Raw genomic sequence first — 19,996 nt, 5'->3', positions numbered from 1 at the left:
AAACGACTGACAGATACGTAGCTATACTGCCTTAATACGCATAATTGTCCCATCTTCTGTAGAATTCCCTTTATATGAGACAATTATTCGGCAATACAGGCCAGCCACGGATTGCAAAAATATGGAAAGACCAAAAGGTAACCTTGGTGCATTCGTAACATACTATTTATATTTCACAGTCATTTCATCCGTATAGGTCATCGTCGCAAACACGAAGCAACTTCTGCTATTAAACGCATTCCAGCATTGTAATCATATGTCCTGTTCGATCATGACATTCTGTTGAAACGGAAGTCGTAATTCCGTTCAGTTGAAATCTGCTAAACCAGGATCAGTACATAAAAATTCAACAAATTCTCGATTCTGTTGCGGAAGCTTGAACCCAACCATTTTATTTTCCTAAGCGCATACCTGAAGCGGCGGGTGGTTCAGGATCAAATAGTCGAATCGATGGATGTCCGTTCATCTCGCTATGCTGCCTTGACTGGGTTGCATTTCCGACTGGTATTCTACAAACCAGTGAGACGTTGCAAATCGCAACGAAGAAATGTTCTAAACTAGATGTATTGCTCAGTTGCAGCATGATCTTACGGTAGCCCATGGGCATCAATTAAAAATATGAAAATATAACCAGGTATTGGATTTATAGTAGTGCGTCATCGCACTGATTATTATGAGCAACATTGAATAATCCGGTACGAGGTTGGCAGCACACGTATATTCATTCGGATCTGACTATGTCCCACATAGTCAGATCCGAATGGATTCCGAATCGATTCCGAATGGGCGAAAAAAAATCAATAAGGATTCCATATGGATTCCTGAATGGATCCATTATGGATTCCGAATCCAGTGCAACAACCGATTCCGAATGAAATTTCGCCGCCAATCGGTTGATTCGGAATCCATTCGGAATCGAGTAAGAAAATGCGGACTGAGTTGACGTAATGGTTTCTTCTTTTTCTTTGTTTTCTTTTACTTTGTGCTGTTCTCAAAACAAATAAAAAGTAAACAAAATATAAAATAATTATTCTTTATTCGAAAATTTATTTAATATTGGAAACACAAACTTCCTTGTTACTCTTACCGACAGTTTTGGATTGACAGCGGTACATTTTGTGTCGTCGCTTCTCGTGGTGGAAAAGTTTCTTTACGTGTAGTATTAGCAGATTTGACGATGAACTTAGGTATAACTGAAGTTACAGTGCCGATAATGCTGATGATAAAAGCAGTTATGTGACGAATCGACCAATTTAAACAGGCGTAGGACCGATTTCGTCGGTTGGATGAAGAATTTACCCTTTAGATGAACGAAATGGATACATCAACTGTTTGCCGCGCAGCTGCTTCCTCAACAATCGAAAAGAAGTTAAATAAGCTTTGTTGTAGGCTGCTCTTGACGATGAATGAACGACACCAATGAGACGTGTTGGGACGGATCGTCGAAAAGCTTGACATTACACTGATTCCGGTATTACGTGGTCCGACACTGGGTAGAACTGTGGCCTTATGAAATCGCTTGCAATTGGTTGCTTGGGATTTTCACTTCAAGCATGGGTTGAACACAGGTAAGGTTCAGAACTGACTCAAATTAACATCAAGCAAAACCGACATAATTGTTCATTTCTTCACAAGTGGTCATCGATGGTCTACATTAAGGCGGCAGCCAACGTATGTTTAAACTTGTATACCAGTCACGTCCTCGGTGTAGGTGACGACGTCTAGTGAGCGGAACTCTTCTGCGAGGGTTCGAAGTTGTTGCTGCCTTTTCAGTTGTCATTTGGCAGATAGATTATGTCCGTGTTCAGGAAATGAATACCTAGCAAAACAAAGCAATAAATTATATGTATAATTGTCTCTATGTACTACAGTTCTGCTATCTACCTATGATCTATTGTCTGAATGATTCGCGATTCGAATTAATCCGGTGAGCTTCTTAGTGTTACACTGCTGGACTACAATAGTTACTAACGGGTTTTTAGCTCATGTGAAGACTCTTAGGTATCATCTTAATAATCTTATACGTGTCGAGAATTCCGCCATCTGACCTTGCGGGTCGGTCGATGACATTTCAGACGAGATGCTTAAGTTTCTAGAGCTTGATACACTATGCGATTTCAATAGTTTGTGTTATTTGTTTACATATCTTGTCCAAGCATTCGCACATAAATTCCTGTAAAACCTGCAATATTTTTCATTGTGATCTGACGAACAATCATACTCGATCTTACGGTGAAAACGATAACATCTTTTTGGCGACATTTACCCTATGTATTCCGGATAAATCGGGTGTATAGATTGTTCCGCCGGCTCCGCCCGCCATCACCAAGTTCATTACGCTGGATGATTATGAGGATCGTACGGTTAATTTTAGATGGAAACGTTGGATTCTGCGTGCCAGTATATGCGTCCTTGTGTGCGTGTTTGATCATACGTAACCTATGTAACGTATGTGTGAACGTTAGTCCATTTGTGTGCGCTATTGTAGGTTTGTGAGAGCGATCCTGATTAAATAACCGTGAACATTCGAATCGAGTATACAAGCACCTTTGGAAGACCGTAAAAGCGATTGTATTTTGTCATGTGGCTATGTGTTTGTAGCACCGCGTATCTCGTGTGGAAACCGTGTAAATTATCATTTATGTGAGCTAATTTGCAGTAATGAGGTTACACATGCACGAATTTTTTGAATGCTCGTGAATGCAAACTTGTTTTGGATTTGGAAGTCTATTTTCGTGTGCAAGCGTGAGCGTTTGTATGAAAGTAGGTGTAGGTTTGTATTTACTGTGAACGCATTTGTTATGTCACATGTTTGCTTTACATGTTATAAATTGCCCGAATCCAATGTAGTTAGAAGCAAGATGTTTGTTTGTCCACATGTGTCGTCCCAACCGGATAGTTCAATATAAACCGTTATGTGTCCAACGCGGTACCCGGGTACCTTTTTAGGTTTCAATTAATGAAATTCCCATGTTTTATCCATAGCTTGAAATTGAAACATTGTGACATCTTAGAACTTCGCTAAGTGAAGCTTTTGGGTCGATAATATTGTTGAAATAGTAAGAGAGGAAGTGAGGAGGGGCTCCAGAATTTTTTGTTGGAATTACATCAGTAGGCAATATTTCATGGTTTTGGAACCATTTGGAGATTTGACCCCGGAACGGACATTCCAGAGCAGGTTCCCGTGGGGCTGTGAGCGGCCATTCCATTCCAATTCTACTTTTCAAACTGCCATTGGGTCCCGCAATAACAAATAACAGACTTCCGAGACTTTTTGAAGAGTTTTGATACTCATATTGCTAGGACATTATTAAAATTTACAAATCATACCCTAGTACTGGAACATTACTCCGGAAAATTCGAATTACCAAGAACCAGATCCATTCATCCGGTTCAATTTTACAGAACCGAAAAGTGGTTCCCAAAGTTCCCAAATCCAAAACATCTAAATCGGTTAAAGGAAGCCATAGTTATGGTTTGTGGGTACCCGGGTATCCTTGTTGGCTTGTTAAAGGTGTTTTTTGTTAGACACATAACTGTTAATGTAGCTAAGGATCCGTTTGGGACAGCTATGCTATACCTCGTGAGGCATCATAAGATGCCTCCTGTTATCGCGCGATGAGTCGTTCCAATATTCAACGTTCGTTCCAATATGCAACGTCTCAAATAAAAGTATAAACAACAAAAAACCATGCGCTAGCCATCAGCCATGCGTGGGTGAAGAAAACAGAAATAAAAATAGAATCAGAGCATGAGATGCATGCTGGAAATGTTTGCTTATCAAATAATGTAATCAATCCAAGAGGTTTATTTGGTTAGGCTAGGAACTAGTATATAAGGCCAAAAATTGTTAATAAAGTTAGAACTTTTCGGTTAGTCTTGATCGATGCGTCGTGCTACACACACCGAAATTCTCCCCTATAGGGTTTTGAAGGTCCTTTCGCTGCAAAAACCGTTCTGAAATCCGTTATAGCAATACAGGTCTCCAATTGCAGTGGGATACTAGTCTATTTTGATTTCAAGTTCTATCTCAGCGCTAAAAGGACTGTTCTTATATTGATATAAAACAATTCCGCTTTAGAAAAGCCGGCTCTCATATCGTAGAGCCTTAACCAAAAGTCTGAAGAAGTTTATCTCAGTAAAAGAACCAATTCCACGAAATGACGTCTCTAGGTGCCAGCTGCCAATCGTTTCGTTTCCGTTTCCTTCGCGCGGAAACACCTTCCAAAGTATCGATCCCTTCGAAGAAATTGTACTGCACAATGACAGAGAATATGTTACGAGCTCTCGGGCTCGTAGTTACAGAATCGACAATTGTCATATTGACTTTCGCCATTTTTTTCAGATGATACTTAACAGACCAATGTCCCGTAAATAAACCTGTGATTACACGTAAATCTTTTCGTTTAGGATCTATTCGTTTTTTTGGCTCTCGTTGCATCTGGAAGTATGATTTTTTAAGCTTGTCGAGCGCCTTCTACGTTACGCCTGTCGTTTAGTAGTTGGTCTCTTACCCAAGCCGAAAGTTCTAGTTTGATTGTACAGGTAGATATACCTAGAAATGGTTCTGGTCCAACAAGCATGTTTGATGAACCAAGCTTGGTCACTTCGTTACCATCGATTCCTTGTTGGCCAGGTACCCAGAGTATCATTGCTTTATTCCGAGCTGCCAGTTGTTGTAAAGATGTGATGCACTCCCAAACCGGTTTGGACTCACTTTTCGACGACCTTAATGCCAACAGTGCTGATTGACTATCCGAGAAGATTGCCATGTCTATAGTTTCATTTCCTTACAGACCTCCGAGCAGGTATATTTCATATACTGCCTATAATCGCATGTCAGTCCCATGTAGATAGGAAATCTCGTAGAACATGGGACTGTCTTGCGATTATGGGCAGTATATCTCTGCCTGGAAAACTGTAGGCCAATTTTCCAGCCAGTCAGCTCACTCATTTTAGAACCATCTGTATAGAATGATATTGTACCTTGAGGTAGTATGGGACCTCCTACATGTCATATCTGACGATCCACTATGTGGAGTTCATATGAGATATCGAAGATCGGTTTAGCCTCCATTTCATCTTGAACTGTAGTTAAGACAGGGTTTAGTTTGAGTTCATTTATTATACTCATTTATTCGTGGTCTGGCGATGGTCGCGTAGGACCAGTAAGCCAATCTCGGTTTTAGACCCTAAGTTTTCCCGAAGAGTTTATTGCACGCCCCCAGTGCTGTTGTTCCTTTATTAACGGCTTATGTCAGGTGCGAGTTCCATCTCAGTTTTTTGTCTAGGACAATACCTAAGTGTTTCGCTTCTTCTGCGTAGTTGATTGTAGTTCTATTGAGCGTTGGAAGAACCAACTTCACCAACTTTTTCCGATTGGAAAACGGTACAATGACCGTTTTTGCAGAGCTCACGTTGAGTCCCTCTTTGAAACATGTCATGATGAAGTTCAAGGCTAATTGAATCCGATCGCATAGCACAGATTCATGTTTTTCCCTCACAATTAGGACAATGTCATCTGCATATCCAATAATATCGAAACCCATTTCAGTCAGATCATTGAGAAGATCGTCCACCACTAGCGACCAGAGCAGAAGTGATAGCACGCCTCCCTGGGGACATTGGCCGTTATAGTTGCTTTCGCGTCTCTCATCGTTGCTGTGATTTCTCGACTTCTGAGCATTGTAAGAATCCAGTCCCCTATCGATTTTTCCATTCCTTTTTTGCCAGGGCCTTGTAAATTGATGTGTAGTCGTATAATCAAAAGCACCCTCGACGTCAAGAAAAGCGCGAATTGCTATTTCCTTGAAATCGAGGGATTTCTCAATAAGTGACACTAAGGTATGTAGGGCTGTTTCCGTAGATACGCAAACTGGTACTTGTTTAGCGGAACTTTCGATAAGTGCTCCGTTTGGATATAGTGGTCCAGCAGTTTTACTATCAGTTTCAGAAGTATTGATGTCAAACTAATAGGTCTAAAGGTCTTGGATAGTGTCAATTCTGTTTATCAAAACTGCAGCTCTTGGTGTTGGCTGGCCGTTACACTATACTATCTTGTGAGCTGAGGAATTTAAGCCAAAGATTTTGTGTTCATTCGCCCACGGCTCCTGTAGAAGAGCGATCTCTAGTCGCTCTTTGGTGAACCTCCGGACAAGGACGATTGTAACCTAGGGGCAGATCACTCTAGAAATGTATAACAAATTTGCATCAAATTAGAAAAAATGCATTTAATTTCCATTTTTGCATCAACTTTGCACTGCTGATTCACTTTGTTCGAGGTTTTGTTGAATGTAGGGCTAATTTTTTGTAGGGTTTTGACGTCTTACACGCAACCCAAAATACATTATGAATTGCTATTTTGATGGAAAGAAATGCATTTAATTTTGCTAATTTTTAAAAATGCATCACAAGTGATCTGCCCCTAGATTGTAACACCTTTTGCATGGTGGAGGTTCTCTTGAATGCAGCGAATGCTGCTCATATTTTCGGTGTTTGTTTACCGTCGATTTTTGGGGCCAATGCTTCGTCCTCTTTATTGTGCTGACGGCTAGTCAGTTCCTGGTCCAGTATTTGCTTCGGCTCATGTCGTTTGCGCACCTTCGCCTGCAGGGGGGTTTCGATCCTCTCCTTGTGTATCAGTTCGTGAGCCGCATACAGTAGGGTGCTTTTGTGTTTTACTCGCATGACGGGCTGCCACCGATGCACTCGTTACCGTTGCTGCAGGCTTGCTATGATCAGAAGTCCGTCGTGAGGTGCTCCGCGCTGAGTCACCCACTGGCGTTTTTACAGTCCATGCATGCCTAGAACTTCCACGTTCGGCGAAGACCGGGGCCCCCTTCAACTGGCGCATTCTAGCCTTTCCGAATACGTAGTTTAGCTGGTTGTGTTGGGAGGTTATCAATTTCACTGAAGCCTTATCTACCGCTCTACCGTTTTGAGGACCATAATTCTCTTCACGACCCTCCAGCATTCTGTGCTGAAATTGCCGTTCTGATTCTGCACTAGGCGGAGGATGCTCCCATCCCCGCTTGTTCTGAAATCTGCGACGTTTCAACGGCTTCCAATTAAGCGCCTTCCCAGGGCCTGATTGCAGCTGTGGCATCCTACAGCCACATAGATGTATCTTTGTCTACACACGCGATTTCGAGGTACCCTTTTTTGTAGGTGCACTTCCTAAACATGGGGGTCGTATTGTTTAAGCTCTGCTCCATGACATTATTAATCAGCGCGCATTGAGTAGCATTCAGCTGTTCGTGGCTGAGGGTATTCGCAGGGTAACCAACCGGGATGATGGCCATCGCGTGCGACTTGACATTTCGTTGAAGGTTGGGCGCTGCTCATTTCTTAGTGTCTGTCATCCTGACCCTTGATCTTTTTCCGTTGCGGTTCCTTCCTTTCCTGCACCCATTATTGTTCGGCGACTCAATGTCCATCGAATGCTGTCGCTTGAATGATGCCTTCCTTATTGGGATTTTTGCCAACTCTAGTGATTCAGCGGGATTGTGGCCGTTTCTCAGCAGCCACCCATAGCGTTTCTTCGCCTCTCCGCTTAGATGACGAGTTCTTCCTGTTCCGCTTGTTTCATTTTCGGAGCCCTCCGACCCACCGGTTACTCCGCCGAACTGGTCTGTGTCCTCCCTGGTTACTGTCCGATCCTCGTCTCTATTTCGAGAGTTGAGAATGAACGAAGTGCAGGACACATCATCCTCCAATGAACCGCTATTCAGCAGCTCTCCAAGTTCGCTTTCCACGCAATCCTTCTCCTCTTCCACCTCCATCGCCGCAATCTCCTCCATGTTTACAGTGTTCTTAGTGTTTTCCGGTTTTGTTCCCACTAATAGCTAGGGAAAGAAAGTCAACCCGGTCATAGCCCCGCTTGACAGGGTAAGGGCAAAATACTGTGGGGTGCGCCCTGGTGCCCCACAGGCTCCGTGCGCGACTTGGTATTTGTCGAAGCTTGATGCCCCCTCCCCCCGCCATTCATGCCACGGCACGGGTCGCGTCACACCTTGGATTGGGCCATAAATTTTACGGTTCGGGTTTTGAGGCCCGCCCGATGGCACCATCTCATTCCAAAGCCGTAACAGAAGGCTGATAGTACCCAGCCGAACGACCAAATGTTATCGAAAGACGTGAAGGCATGAGATAGGAAACTTGTGAGTACGATGTTATCTCACCATTTGATAGCACAACTGTCACGTGGGGAACAGAAACCCAGTGGGTCAATTATTTGCTGAAATACTGCGAGAGATTTCAGCTACCACACGGCTTTTCTCTTTTCTTTCCCATGACTGTACTTTTTGAAATCAATCGGTTCTTCTTCGAATCTGCGCATCGTGTTCAAAGTTTGTATGGAAAAAGCCACGTTTTAGCACTTTCGCTCTAAGAGGTAATTAGCATTAAAATTATAGTCCAAAAAATATCTCGGTTTGTGTGTGTCAGATAATATCACTCAATGTTCTCAAAGATGGCTGAACCAATTTGATCAAACTGAGTTTGAAACTAATGGTATGACATAAGCCGCTGTTGACTATTTTTCGGTACCAGAGATACAGATCGAAAAGTGCGGAAATTCCCAAATAATGAGCAGTTTAACCCGCTTTAACCACAGTCGTGATTCGCTGGTTGGGCCACAGCCTTGTCCAACTAACGAATTTGATTCGCTAGTTGGACTGACTGATAAATGTTAAAAACTCTCCAAAGGAGATGTTGACAGTGTAAATGTATCTGTTCACATCTCTAAATATTGTCAGATTGTTTGTCAAAGTAAATTTGAGTTCTTGGCGTTCAGATGCTTTTTAGTTGGACAATGGTCCAACTAGCGGAGGTTCAACTAAAAAGCGCTCCAGTTAAAAAGTGTCCAACCAGCGAATCACGATTGTATAAGGATTCCTGATGTCAAATGCAAAAATAGAAAATTTTTCAAAGGAGAGGTACATGAAATTGCAAACAACGTATTATTCACGATCATATGCTGCTATGGAATCAAGGATTTTTTTATAATCAAAGTATGTAAGGAAGCATAAGAGTTTTAATTAGAACTATTCTTATCATTTAAAAAATGTTCACCAAAATTAATAAATAACCATAACATACATATGGGATTTTCGATTCGAGTATATCAAAAAATGGACTTTTCCCTTTCATTCGCAAACAAAAGAAAAATAGTCGGTCGAAAGGTCTAGAACAACGTTTTATTTTGAAGTTTTTTGTTTGAAAACTTAGGTTTTACTATGAAACTAGTGCACATTATTGCCACTAGGTGGTACTATAGACTTTTAAATATTACTAAACATGAGATACTGATGAGAAATTTCATTATCTACAACTATTGCAAATCGACACAAAATTATCCGATAAAGTAAAAACTTCAATAGAAGTTTATTCGACTTTTTCAATATTTAAAATATATTACAATTAGCGAGAATTATGGCAAAATTTCATTTCGAATAATAACGTTGCGATTCGAACTTTAAATGCGTTTTTCTCGAAATCAATGCAATGTCACTTAGTCCGGTCTGACTTAACACCGACTGTTTTTCTATAATTTATTCAGTTTATTCGAGGTTTTATTCGTGCAGGGTTCAAAACCTACCTCTAGTACTTTGTATGAGTTCCGCAAACTAATGAATGATGTAAGAAATCGCACATCGCACTGCTAGGTGAATTAAAATTTTTATCTTTAATACACTGTTTAAAATTACGAAACTTTAAATCTTTGTTCTCGTCGAAATAGTGCCTCTGCTGAGTAATTTAGTTAAAGCATTGATTTACATATCATAAGATTAGGTACCAAAATCGGTGAAACTAAAATAACAAAGTGCCTTAAAGAAAATCTAACGAAACTATAATTTCCGTTTTCGCCATTGCTCTATTCGAGACACTAGTGTAATTTTTTGCGCTGTTTCATCCAAAAATAGAACCCCTGGAAACCTGCTCCCATGTCGTAAGAAACAACTAAAAACATGGTAGGAGTTTCTAGGTCGAGGTATTGATCCATACCGAAGATTTAACCTGGACGGACTTTAAGTTTTTGCATCATAGCCTTTACCCAGTCTATATTGAGTAAATCATTGAAATATAGTCATGTTTTCTGATTCGCTATTCCCGATTGTGTACCAACCTTTTAGGTTTCTTCTTGCGGTTGTACAATAGCTATAAAGGATGAAATCTAATTCTACACCAGGTAACAGCATGTATTAATATACCGGCTCTTCCGGCTTAATATTCCGCCTTGTAGACACCTCTATTATATTCCACGCGGCTTTATCTTATTAAGTAACGCCCCGCGGAATAATAATTCTTAAAATGCCTATTCGGTATTCATATTTCTACTGGAGGTCGCACTCCTGAAATCTTTGATCTAAAATGAAAAGACGAAACGCGTGAGTAGCTAAAGCTAAATCACAATATCTTTATCAATACAATTAGTTCAATATGCAATTTCAACAAGCTTTGATCAATCATGGGAATCTCACGGGCGGTCAACTCAGCTAAGTTAAGCACTGGTGTAGTCGGTGCTATAGTCATTCAAACTTGGGTTGTAATCACTCCATCTCCCTTTTACACTACATCCGTGTCGCAACTGGTAAAAAACGCTGCAAAAGGACGAAACTACAAGATTGAACTTAGATTTCACTTTTAGGATTTTCGATTGATTGACACCGGTGTAGTGTAGTGCACTGGTTTTGCACTTTCTGGCAGAAGTGTCAATGGAACATACCCAGTTTTCTGCACTTCTGCTAGAAAGTGCAAAAATGGTGCAGTTGCAGTGCACTCCACTACACCGGTGTCAATCAATCGAAAATCGTATTAATATCGCTGTTTTGATTAACTAGATTGCGAAAGTTTGTTCCATTCAGTAAAAGCAAAACCTTGGTGCTTACTACATTCCGTTGCGGAGCTTGAGCTTCTGTTTAGACACTTTTCTTAGTGTAAAAAACAATTGTAGGGCCAGTGCTACGATTCTATTGATCGTTAATAATCCTTCTTGGCCGAGGTTCGAGCATACGAGTGGCTCACGACAATACCCTCAGAACCGTCAGATGAAAAAAAAAGCTTTGATCAATCATGGGAATCTCACGGGCGGTCAACTCAGCTAAGTTAAGCACTGGTGTAGTCGGTGCTATAGTCATTCAAACTTGGGTTGTAATCACTCCATCTCCCTTTTACACTACATCCGTGTCGCAACTGGTAAAAAACGCTGCAAAAGGACGAAACTACAAGATTGAACTTAGATTTCACTTTTAGGATTTTCGATTGATTGACACCGGTGTAGTGTAGTGCACTGGTTTTGCACTTTCTGGCAAAAGTGTCAATGGAACATACCCAGTTTTCTGCACTTCTGCTAGAAAGTGCAAAAATGGTGCAGTTGCAGTGCACTCCACTACACCGGTGTCAATCAATCGAAAATCGTATTAATATCGCTGTTTTGATTAACTAGATTGCGAAAGTTTGTTCCATTCAGTAAAAGCAAAACCTTGGTGCTTACTACATTCCGTTGCGGAGCTTGAGCTTCTGTTTAGACACTTTTCTTAGTGTAAAAAACAATTGTAGGGCCAGTGCTACGATTCTATTGATCGTTAATAATCCTTCTTGGCCGAGGTTCGAGCATACGAGTGGCTCACGACAATACCCTCAGAACCGTCAGATGAAAAAAAAAGCATTTTTAGATTTTAATGTAAAATGTAAAACCAATAATACCTTGTTTACGAATAATTCTATAACAAGCATATGTTAGTGTTGCTTTTTTTGATATGAGTAAAATAGCTATATCCAAGTGTAAAAAGTTTATAAAGTCATACAAACTTGAAAGACGTTGCATAGAGCCGAGAAGTAACCAACTGCTACCAAAAATTTGTAGCTTTTTGAGACAAAAAGGTGCACCCAAAAAGCACTGGAAAATCACATGCGTGGAGCAACCTTGATAGTTTTTATATGGTAACGATAGCATGTTCACGGTTGCATTCGCATTTTTATGCCGCGAAGATTTGAATAATAATCGATTACTCATACGCCCCATATGTTACTTATTCATGCGACCAATATAAGACGGAAGTTTTAGCAGCACCGATACTTGCGGATTCTTGATGTTCCGACACCAATTGTGATCGCTAGCATGCTTTTTTCAACATGGTGATTTTTGACCATACTCGCAAACAGAATCCATTAGAGAATTTTGCACGAGAATTTCTTCGAGATCTTGCGAACGACGTTTTCCTCCTGACTGAAATGAAGATAACTAGAAATTATTGACGATACGGAACACAAAAAAACAGATCTTACTTTTGCCATACTCTATTTCGAGAAGTGCAGTGCTCCAACATTCGTGGCTCGGGCAGCTTGAAATGTTTGGCATCCAAATAGCAAGAGCACATTGTTTCCGAATGAAGAAGTTATTTTAGAATATCCAGCAGATGTAGATAATTTAATATGTTAAGCATCAATTTTTTTTCGTTAGATTCTTCCAGTCCGATCAGATTTATTTCAAGTCAAGGTCAAGCCTTACTAATTTTCTGTAAGCGGTGGTTGCATTTACGTAAAGATTTCAGTACCCGCACAAATCGTGGCGTTTAGATGTCTAGAGCGTGAAGCCGGAAGGCTTTCTCAGATTAAACTGCCGGAATTACAATTTTTTCATGTATCGACTTTTGGCCTGTTTTCAAAACATCGGTAATTATATACTATATCGACATAGATCTTTCATTAGGGCTTAAATCGCAAATGTAAACAAACTGCGTTTTCGCTATTATGACATTATGCGACAAAAATACTACAAGATTGAGGTGAAAATTAGTTAAAATGGTTTTTAGTTCGATTTATAATTAAAGAAAACAAAACGGCGAAACATGCATTTTCTTCGAGATTTCGACTTAGGCCCTTCTTCTCATATGGAATATAAAGGCTAAACTTACATTTTTTGACAGAACCGGGCGTACGGTTATTATTCACAAAATTCTTTAAACGGCGGTTCTATTATATAAATGATAAGCAATATCTACTAGGATCATGTCTACTCGATACTTGTTGCACATAAACATTCGAATATTTCGATATTTTCATGAAATTCGAAGAAAAGATGCACGCGCCCTATCATTTACATTGGGTTTCTATGCGCCCATTTGCTGAGCCCTATTAAAAAGTATACTGTCAAGCTCGCCCATTTACCCAGCCCTACCCAGCAAGACAGAGTCAGTTTAGCCCTTTTACCGCGCCCTTCTGAAAATTATGTACACCGTTTAGCCCTTCCGCAAATGGTGGTTGCTGAAGGGCGAAATCACGACTGGGATGCAAATTGGGCGTAAGCATTTTTTTAGTTTCTACCCACTAAAAGCACATAGGAATTAAATTCTTTGTTATATTGTCATAAGGTTTAACCAAAGATGCTTCCGGAAAAACATGGTCATAAAGTAATTTATACCTACAATAAAAACTACATTTAGAAAAGCATCGCCGTATATTGAAACTGATTTTTCTCCATTTGAGTACATTGCGACTTTGGCCCTATTGAAAGATCTGTGTCGATATATTCTATCTATATATTCTCATTTGATTGATAGTTCCGAACTAGAACTTTAATGTGCCTTGCATACAAAGCATATTAACCCGTAAATGTTGATGCCAAAGATGTTTACATATAAATGTTGCAATTGCCTGTCATCCCAACAACCATCGCAATCGAGAGATCCAACATATTGGAACGTGGCTTTCCATCACATTACCGCATAATCCGCTGTAGTTGTTCGCTCCGACCGGTGAAAAACTCGCAGTATGTACCAATTCCGTTTTATTTATTATTAGAGTTATCGGATCACTGTCACCGTGTCGAACCTGCATAATTTTCTTGTACTGCCGCGAGAGGACAGTAAACGTTGCACTCTAAAGATATAAATCCCGGGCAGGTTCTGGAATCAAACACGAAAATCACACCGAAACTAACAAAATACAGCCATAACGAACGACGACGCAGAAGATAAAACAAAATGGCACAAAGTGCATGGTTTTCGCACTCACACATCAGTATTGCGAGCGAAAACTAAACGTCAATGTCAATCAAGCAGATCGAGCACTGAAGTGTCGAACCGAGTCGAGTAAGATTTCATTACTCATTCCGTCGATGAGGTAATGTGGGGTGGGTTCTATTTAGCATTCCGACTCCAGTGACACAACCGATTCTAGTTAGAATCAGTTGTGTCACTGGAGCCGCAATACTAGCTAGAAGCAGCCAGAATTCCGGCTCATTTCTGGGTGAACTTTTCTGGTATTTCCAGCTCAAATGCCACACCCAACTCGATCTCAATCGTTTATTACCATTTAATTGGAAACGAAACAGAATCTATTCAGAATTATAAATCGAATTCTAAACCGGTTTGAGTACAGCACAGGCATACCAGGTATGTTTTTCAAATGTCTTCTCATTTATTAAAAAATGTCTTAATTTGACTGCAACGCCCAGGATTCGGAAACGGTTGTCAATTTTGAGCCATAATTCTGCCAAAAATCGAGCAAATTTCCATGAAAATTTGTTTTCAAAATGTAACAAATGTCTTCACAGAGACTCACTGGAGCCAAAATACCAATTAGAACCAGCCAGCATACCGGCACATTTTGCGTCTAAACTTAACTGCACTCAAAATAATCGACACGTTAATGCTACGTGAAACATCATATAACTTCAAGAATATGCTTTTTCACTTCAGTTTATCTGACAAAGGTAACAATCAGCCCCGTGAAAACTGTTTGTTGCCTGAAGCTGGCACCAAATGTCAGTAGCGCTAGCTACGTTTCAAATGTTTAAGGTCTATTCACATGAACTGTACAACACTGTTTGAAAGTGGGAATCAAAATAAGTAACACGATATGAGAAAACACGATTTTTCTTGCATTGCTTATTCTTCATAAAATCCGAGCACTTTTATCGCCTGAGTTCCAGTTACACACATCAAAATGAAGTTAGTTTGCATTCGACAAGTTTCAGGTCGTGTTAACAATATTGGCTCCTAGCATTGTGAACGTTGCTTAAAGTGCGTTCGCTGTCATTTTTGGCAACTATCCGAGCCAGGAAGCCAGCTTATGTTGGCTTCACTCATTTTTCAAAGAAACGTCAAAACATTCACCCTCTTGGTAACAATCACCGGATTCTTAATGAATATGAAATGAAGCGCACATTACTTTCATTGCAGTTGTCCCATCTCTTTTATGTGAATGTCACGTTCTCGCTTAAATTCATTTTGACAACCAAGTTCTGTGTTCATTCTGTGATGTATGAAAGGAAGATGGCGTCTATTCAAAATAACCTGGAAGAGCTGCTCTCAGATTTAACTTCTATAACGCAACATGTATTGGGATATTTGATGGTAAAAAACTATAATGTTAACTTGTTTTTATATTAAAATGCATTTTTTCTTTAAAATAGAATCAACTTGAGTGAGCAGATACGGATTAGCCTTGGAAATATTCGGTGCCAGCTTGGTAAAATTTACAATCAAAAAACAAACAAACGAAAACGTTCCGGAATTCATATTTCACTTCTTGCAATCAGTAATCAGCCTTCGGATAGTAAACTGTTTTGTTAACAATGATCCGTAGACGTCAAGGATGCAAGAGGAGAAAATTGAACATAGAGTGGTAGATGAAAAAATTACGGACACTCCGCTTGAAATGGTAAGATTCAATCGGATCGTTTTATTTATGATGTGTTATGTCATGTGTCATGATCGACAGAGGTACGGATGCTGATCAGGGATGCTATGGCATAAATCTGAGTCGGAGCAAGATTTTGTTTTGCAAGTCTTTCAACATGCCAATAGTTTCATTCTGGTTGCGACATATATGTGGCAGTGAGATGGTTAGTGGTTGAAGACGTCGAATGCGTGATCTATTTCGCCTTTTAGAAAAATTATATTCACATAACCGGGCGCAATAAAAGGTGTTTTTCATTCGGAACGGCATAAACGATCGTTACACCTGGAAATGGACATCAGACTCGAGAATTGCATTCGGTATTGGAGGAAACCGTACAGTCAAATTTACTTTTTTTTTCTCCGGGTGTCTACATTTAAAACATCGTCTTTGGCCTCACCGCGGCGCGCCGTCACCCAGTCAAACCTAGAGCACTCTAGTTAGAGTGCGGCCAAGACGCGTTTGACGTATCCAAACGAGCAGAAATTTGACGTATTTCTATTGTGAATACGTCAAATTTCATGTTCGTTTGGATACGTCATGGCCTCTTGGCCACACTCTAACTAGAGTGCTCTAATCAAACCTAGTCAAACTATCAAGCAAAACACGCGGTGTTACATAGCGGTACTTTCCGAGCCCAGCTCGACCGGAATGATATTTGCTGCGCGCTTTGTTTACTACTTGGCTGTTCAGCTGTTCACAGATTTTCTAAAGAACAGCTGATCAGCCAAGTAAACAAAGAGCGCAGCAAATGACATTCCGGTCGAGCAGGAGCTCGGAAAGTACCTCTATGTAACGCAGCGTGCACTGTCTCATTATCCAACAAACGTCTCATGATTTGCCTAATTTTTGATAGCCGGACAGTAACTGTAGCTAACAACTGATCGGGTTTTTTTAATCGTGTTTTTAACGTATAATACATTATAATATCAATTTGCGGATATTGAGAAGCAATGAGTACTCCAATAATGCTAAGTTAGTTGATGTTCTACAACCTTCCTACCTTTTAGAGCGGAATAATCGCTGGTTCTAGATTGGATGACAATCAGATAATCGAAGCTCTGTCGTAAAAAGCGGTAAGTGCATATTTTGGGAACCCAACAGATGTCCTGATTGAAGGAAAGAAGGCGAGTTGACTGCGTTCTCTTGGCACGTCATGGCCGGAACCATGCCTTCAAACATTAACTACCGTGCGAATATTTGGGCTATGATGTCACTAGGTTATACGCATGCATTTAATCGTGTCTGCTGCAACTGGATCATTGCAGGAAAAAATACGCTCGGGAGCCATTATCCGGTATATTATTTTATCGACCGCACAACAAAGACAACTCTAACATTTTACGACGAAATGAACTGCTTGTTGGCGTTTGTCACATTTCGATGGAATCGGCGTTTTGTAGTCGTGCTATGAATATCGAATGACCGCAGATTTTCGTGTAAAGGATGAAAGCAATCTGCTCCATCTGCCGGGCAATCTAGTAAATAAGACATACTCCAGAACTTGTATTTGCAAAGGAAGCTGGAATTTGCTATCCGGCTATTGCTATGGCAACTGATTGCGACTGCTGGAGGGACTGTGATGAAATCGTCAACGTGGCAGATGTGATGTCCATATTCAAGAAAAATACCAAAAGTTACGGAATTGATCGTAACATTCAAATGGACGTCAGGCTCGCGAATTGTTTTCGATATTGGAGAAAACCGACTACGGAGTTTATGAAGATGGCTAAGCAGGTGAGTTGGGGATACTGTGTATATATGTATGCGTTGCGTATGTATGGCAAAGTTCCATTTTCACATTGGTTAGTGGGAGATGGCAAAACCGATTATTCACAAAGCAAAAGTTGTAAACAACCATTACTATTAGGTTTTACACCAACCGACATAAACCTACAAAATCAGCCAGATGAAAGCGGGTCTGAGGGAAGCGTGAGGGGGAATGGTCTGAGGAGAGTGTAAGAGGAGATGGTTTAAGGGGAGTGTGAGGGGGAGGGGGAAAGGTGGGGAATAACCCCTCGCAGCACACCCCAAGCTAAGTCCCTGAAATACCAGGAAACATAGTCAATAAAGTTAGGGATTAGTCTCGGTATCCAGATTACATAATCTTTCTATACTGCCTATAATAGCAAGTCAGTCCGACATTCTATGGGTTTCCCTATATACATGGGACTGGTTTACGATTATAGGCAGTACATGAGGAAAGCAAAAATGTGCCAAATGGACAAAAAAAGAATTTGATGGTGCATCAAATCTTGACATGCATGAATCGTTACATGCATTTTAAAGACATCGGCATCAAAAATACAAATTCCATATCTAAAATTTCCGTGAATATTTTTCAGTTGTTGCTTATATGGAATCAAGAACCGTCGTAAGTGGCCAATGTTAGAGCTGTCCTTTGTGTCTAATATTGTTCAAATCGGGCCAGCCATCTTTGATAAAAATGAGTCATTATTTGACACATACACACTTACACATGCGTACCAACATTTTCCAAACTCTACAACTTGAATTGAATGGAATATGATTTTCGGCCCTGTGGGCCGGAATTATTTTGCTAATTTTCAAAGTGCTTACACAATTTTTCTATATCAGAAAGGCAAAAACGTAAAATAAATTAATAACTCTGCTATTACGTTATAGAAGAATAATGTTATGAGGAAAGTTTATGCTTAGTATCTTGGCCTTCATTTGGTTGCATCAAAGTAGTTCGGAACTCAACCGCTTGGGCGGCGCTTCATCTAATATTTAACGAGGTATTGTAAAAGGATGGTATCTTCGGAGAAGTTTTAGGCAATGCTATTCTGAGCAACTCTTCTGAAGGTATTAACTGTGTAGGTTTCTCAAGTTATATTAAAGATTTATATGTTTTTATGTGTAAAAATGCCTGAGGAACACAATGACATAATAATACATGTATAGCGAGAAAAATGCATTTTTCCTTTTCAACTGGAAATATTGCATGTTTGGCAAAACTTGCTTTATTTGTTTAAAATTGATGCTTTATTTGAATGGAAAATTTTCCATGCACGATTATGACACGCCATACAAATTTTGTCATCAATACACACCTATGATACGTCTGAGTGTGACTTTTGTTCACATTTTTAGAAACAACTCTCAATATAGTCAACCGATCTTCGTAATATTTGAGAATTTAGAACAGAATAGATAGAAGCATAAATTGTCTTCTCTGGATAGTTTCTACTATTTATAAGTTTCAAGATATTCAATTTCAAACTTTAAAAATCGTTTTTCTCGAAATGTGCTAAATGGCGCTGGTCATAAGATAGCATAACATCGACGATATGGTCAATGCCTAATCTGCCGTGATACGCATAACAGTCCCACCTGCATAGAAAACCCATAGCATGTGGGACTGTTATGCGGATCACGGCAGTAATGTGGATGTACAACATCGCTGTCTGAACATAAACCAACCATAGCCTCTTTGTTTGAGTATACCAGGCAAACTAGTGGATCACAAGTCTGCTTGCGCTTCGAACGGCGGATTTGCATTATAAAGTCCTAGGACATTATGACCCAGTACTTATTTGCCCATAACATAAGTCAGTCCCAAGTTCTATGGGGTTCCCTATCTACATGGGACTGACTTGCGATTTTAGGTAATTATGCATCATCTCAGAAACTGTTACAGTTCTTCAATATTTCAACTGAGTCATAAGATCCGGAAAAAACGCGTCAAAAATAGTTCCATATCTTATGAGGCACATGCGTTTTCGGATATTATGACGTAGCCTTGTGCGTCATAATATCCCAGACATTATGATGCAACCCTCTTTATGATCTTATGGCAAAGTTGCATGCGTCGTGATGTCCGAAACTATGAGTGCTTCATTAAATCCAGAATTTTATGACAGTACCTCTGCGCTTAGCATCTCAATATGATGTGCGTTTTACTTTTCTTGGACATTATGACGTAGTACGATTTTCGGACGTTGTGTAACTAGCATAACTTCCGGCCATAAGGCGTATATTTATTTTGGATATTACGATGGGACATTATGATGCACATTATTTTGGGATGATTTACCCTGGGACATTATGACCCTGTTCTTAGGCGTCATAATATCCGAAACTGCACTGCGTCAGTGTCCATGATATCGTATGCGACGTAAGATCCGAATCGCTTTCTTCATATGCTGAGATTCCAAAAATTGCGCTTATTTTTTCCACAAATTCCAGGCAATTCAATGAGGAAACAGTCATCCTTAACTTTTTGAACATGCTTCTTATGTTGGCCAATGTCAAGAAAAATATTCTGGAAAAGAAACCATTGTTGGTCATG

At 40.1% G+C, this 19,996-nt stretch overlaps 2 protein-coding genes across 21 annotated transcripts in view; both read right to left on the bottom strand.

The window, feature by feature from the left end:
• Positions 1 to 19,996, bottom strand: part of LOC131683134 (uncharacterized) — a 1,279,861-nt gene that overhangs the window by 906,340 nt on the left and 353,525 nt on the right. The window lies entirely within an intron of this gene.
• The window catches only part of LOC131683138 (uncharacterized), a 272,485-nt gene that overhangs the window by 18,100 nt on the left and 234,389 nt on the right, over positions 1 to 19,996 (bottom strand). For 2 of the 10 annotated variants that reach the window (XM_058964958.1, XM_058964959.1), the window contains exon 1: positions 13,834 to 14,242. The exons of 1 other annotated variant lie outside the window; for it this stretch is intronic. In XM_058964958.1, the coding sequence (XP_058820941.1) occupies positions 13,834 to 14,020 (187 nt within the window). In that variant the 5' untranslated portion in view covers positions 14,021 to 14,242. Of the gene's footprint in view, positions 1 to 12,073; positions 12,230 to 12,288; positions 14,243 to 19,996 lie in introns of those variants that run through there. 7 more of the 10 variants (XM_058964965.1, XM_058964963.1, XM_058964964.1 and 4 more) reach the window with 7 other exon arrangements.

This window comes from Topomyia yanbarensis, chromosome 2, assembly GCF_030247195.1.
Source record: "Topomyia yanbarensis strain Yona2022 chromosome 2, ASM3024719v1, whole genome shotgun sequence".
Taxonomy (NCBI): domain Eukaryota; kingdom Metazoa; phylum Arthropoda; class Insecta; order Diptera; family Culicidae; genus Topomyia; species Topomyia yanbarensis.
The sequence above is the reverse complement of the archived record's forward strand: the minus strand, read 5'-3'. Positions and strand labels throughout refer to the sequence as shown.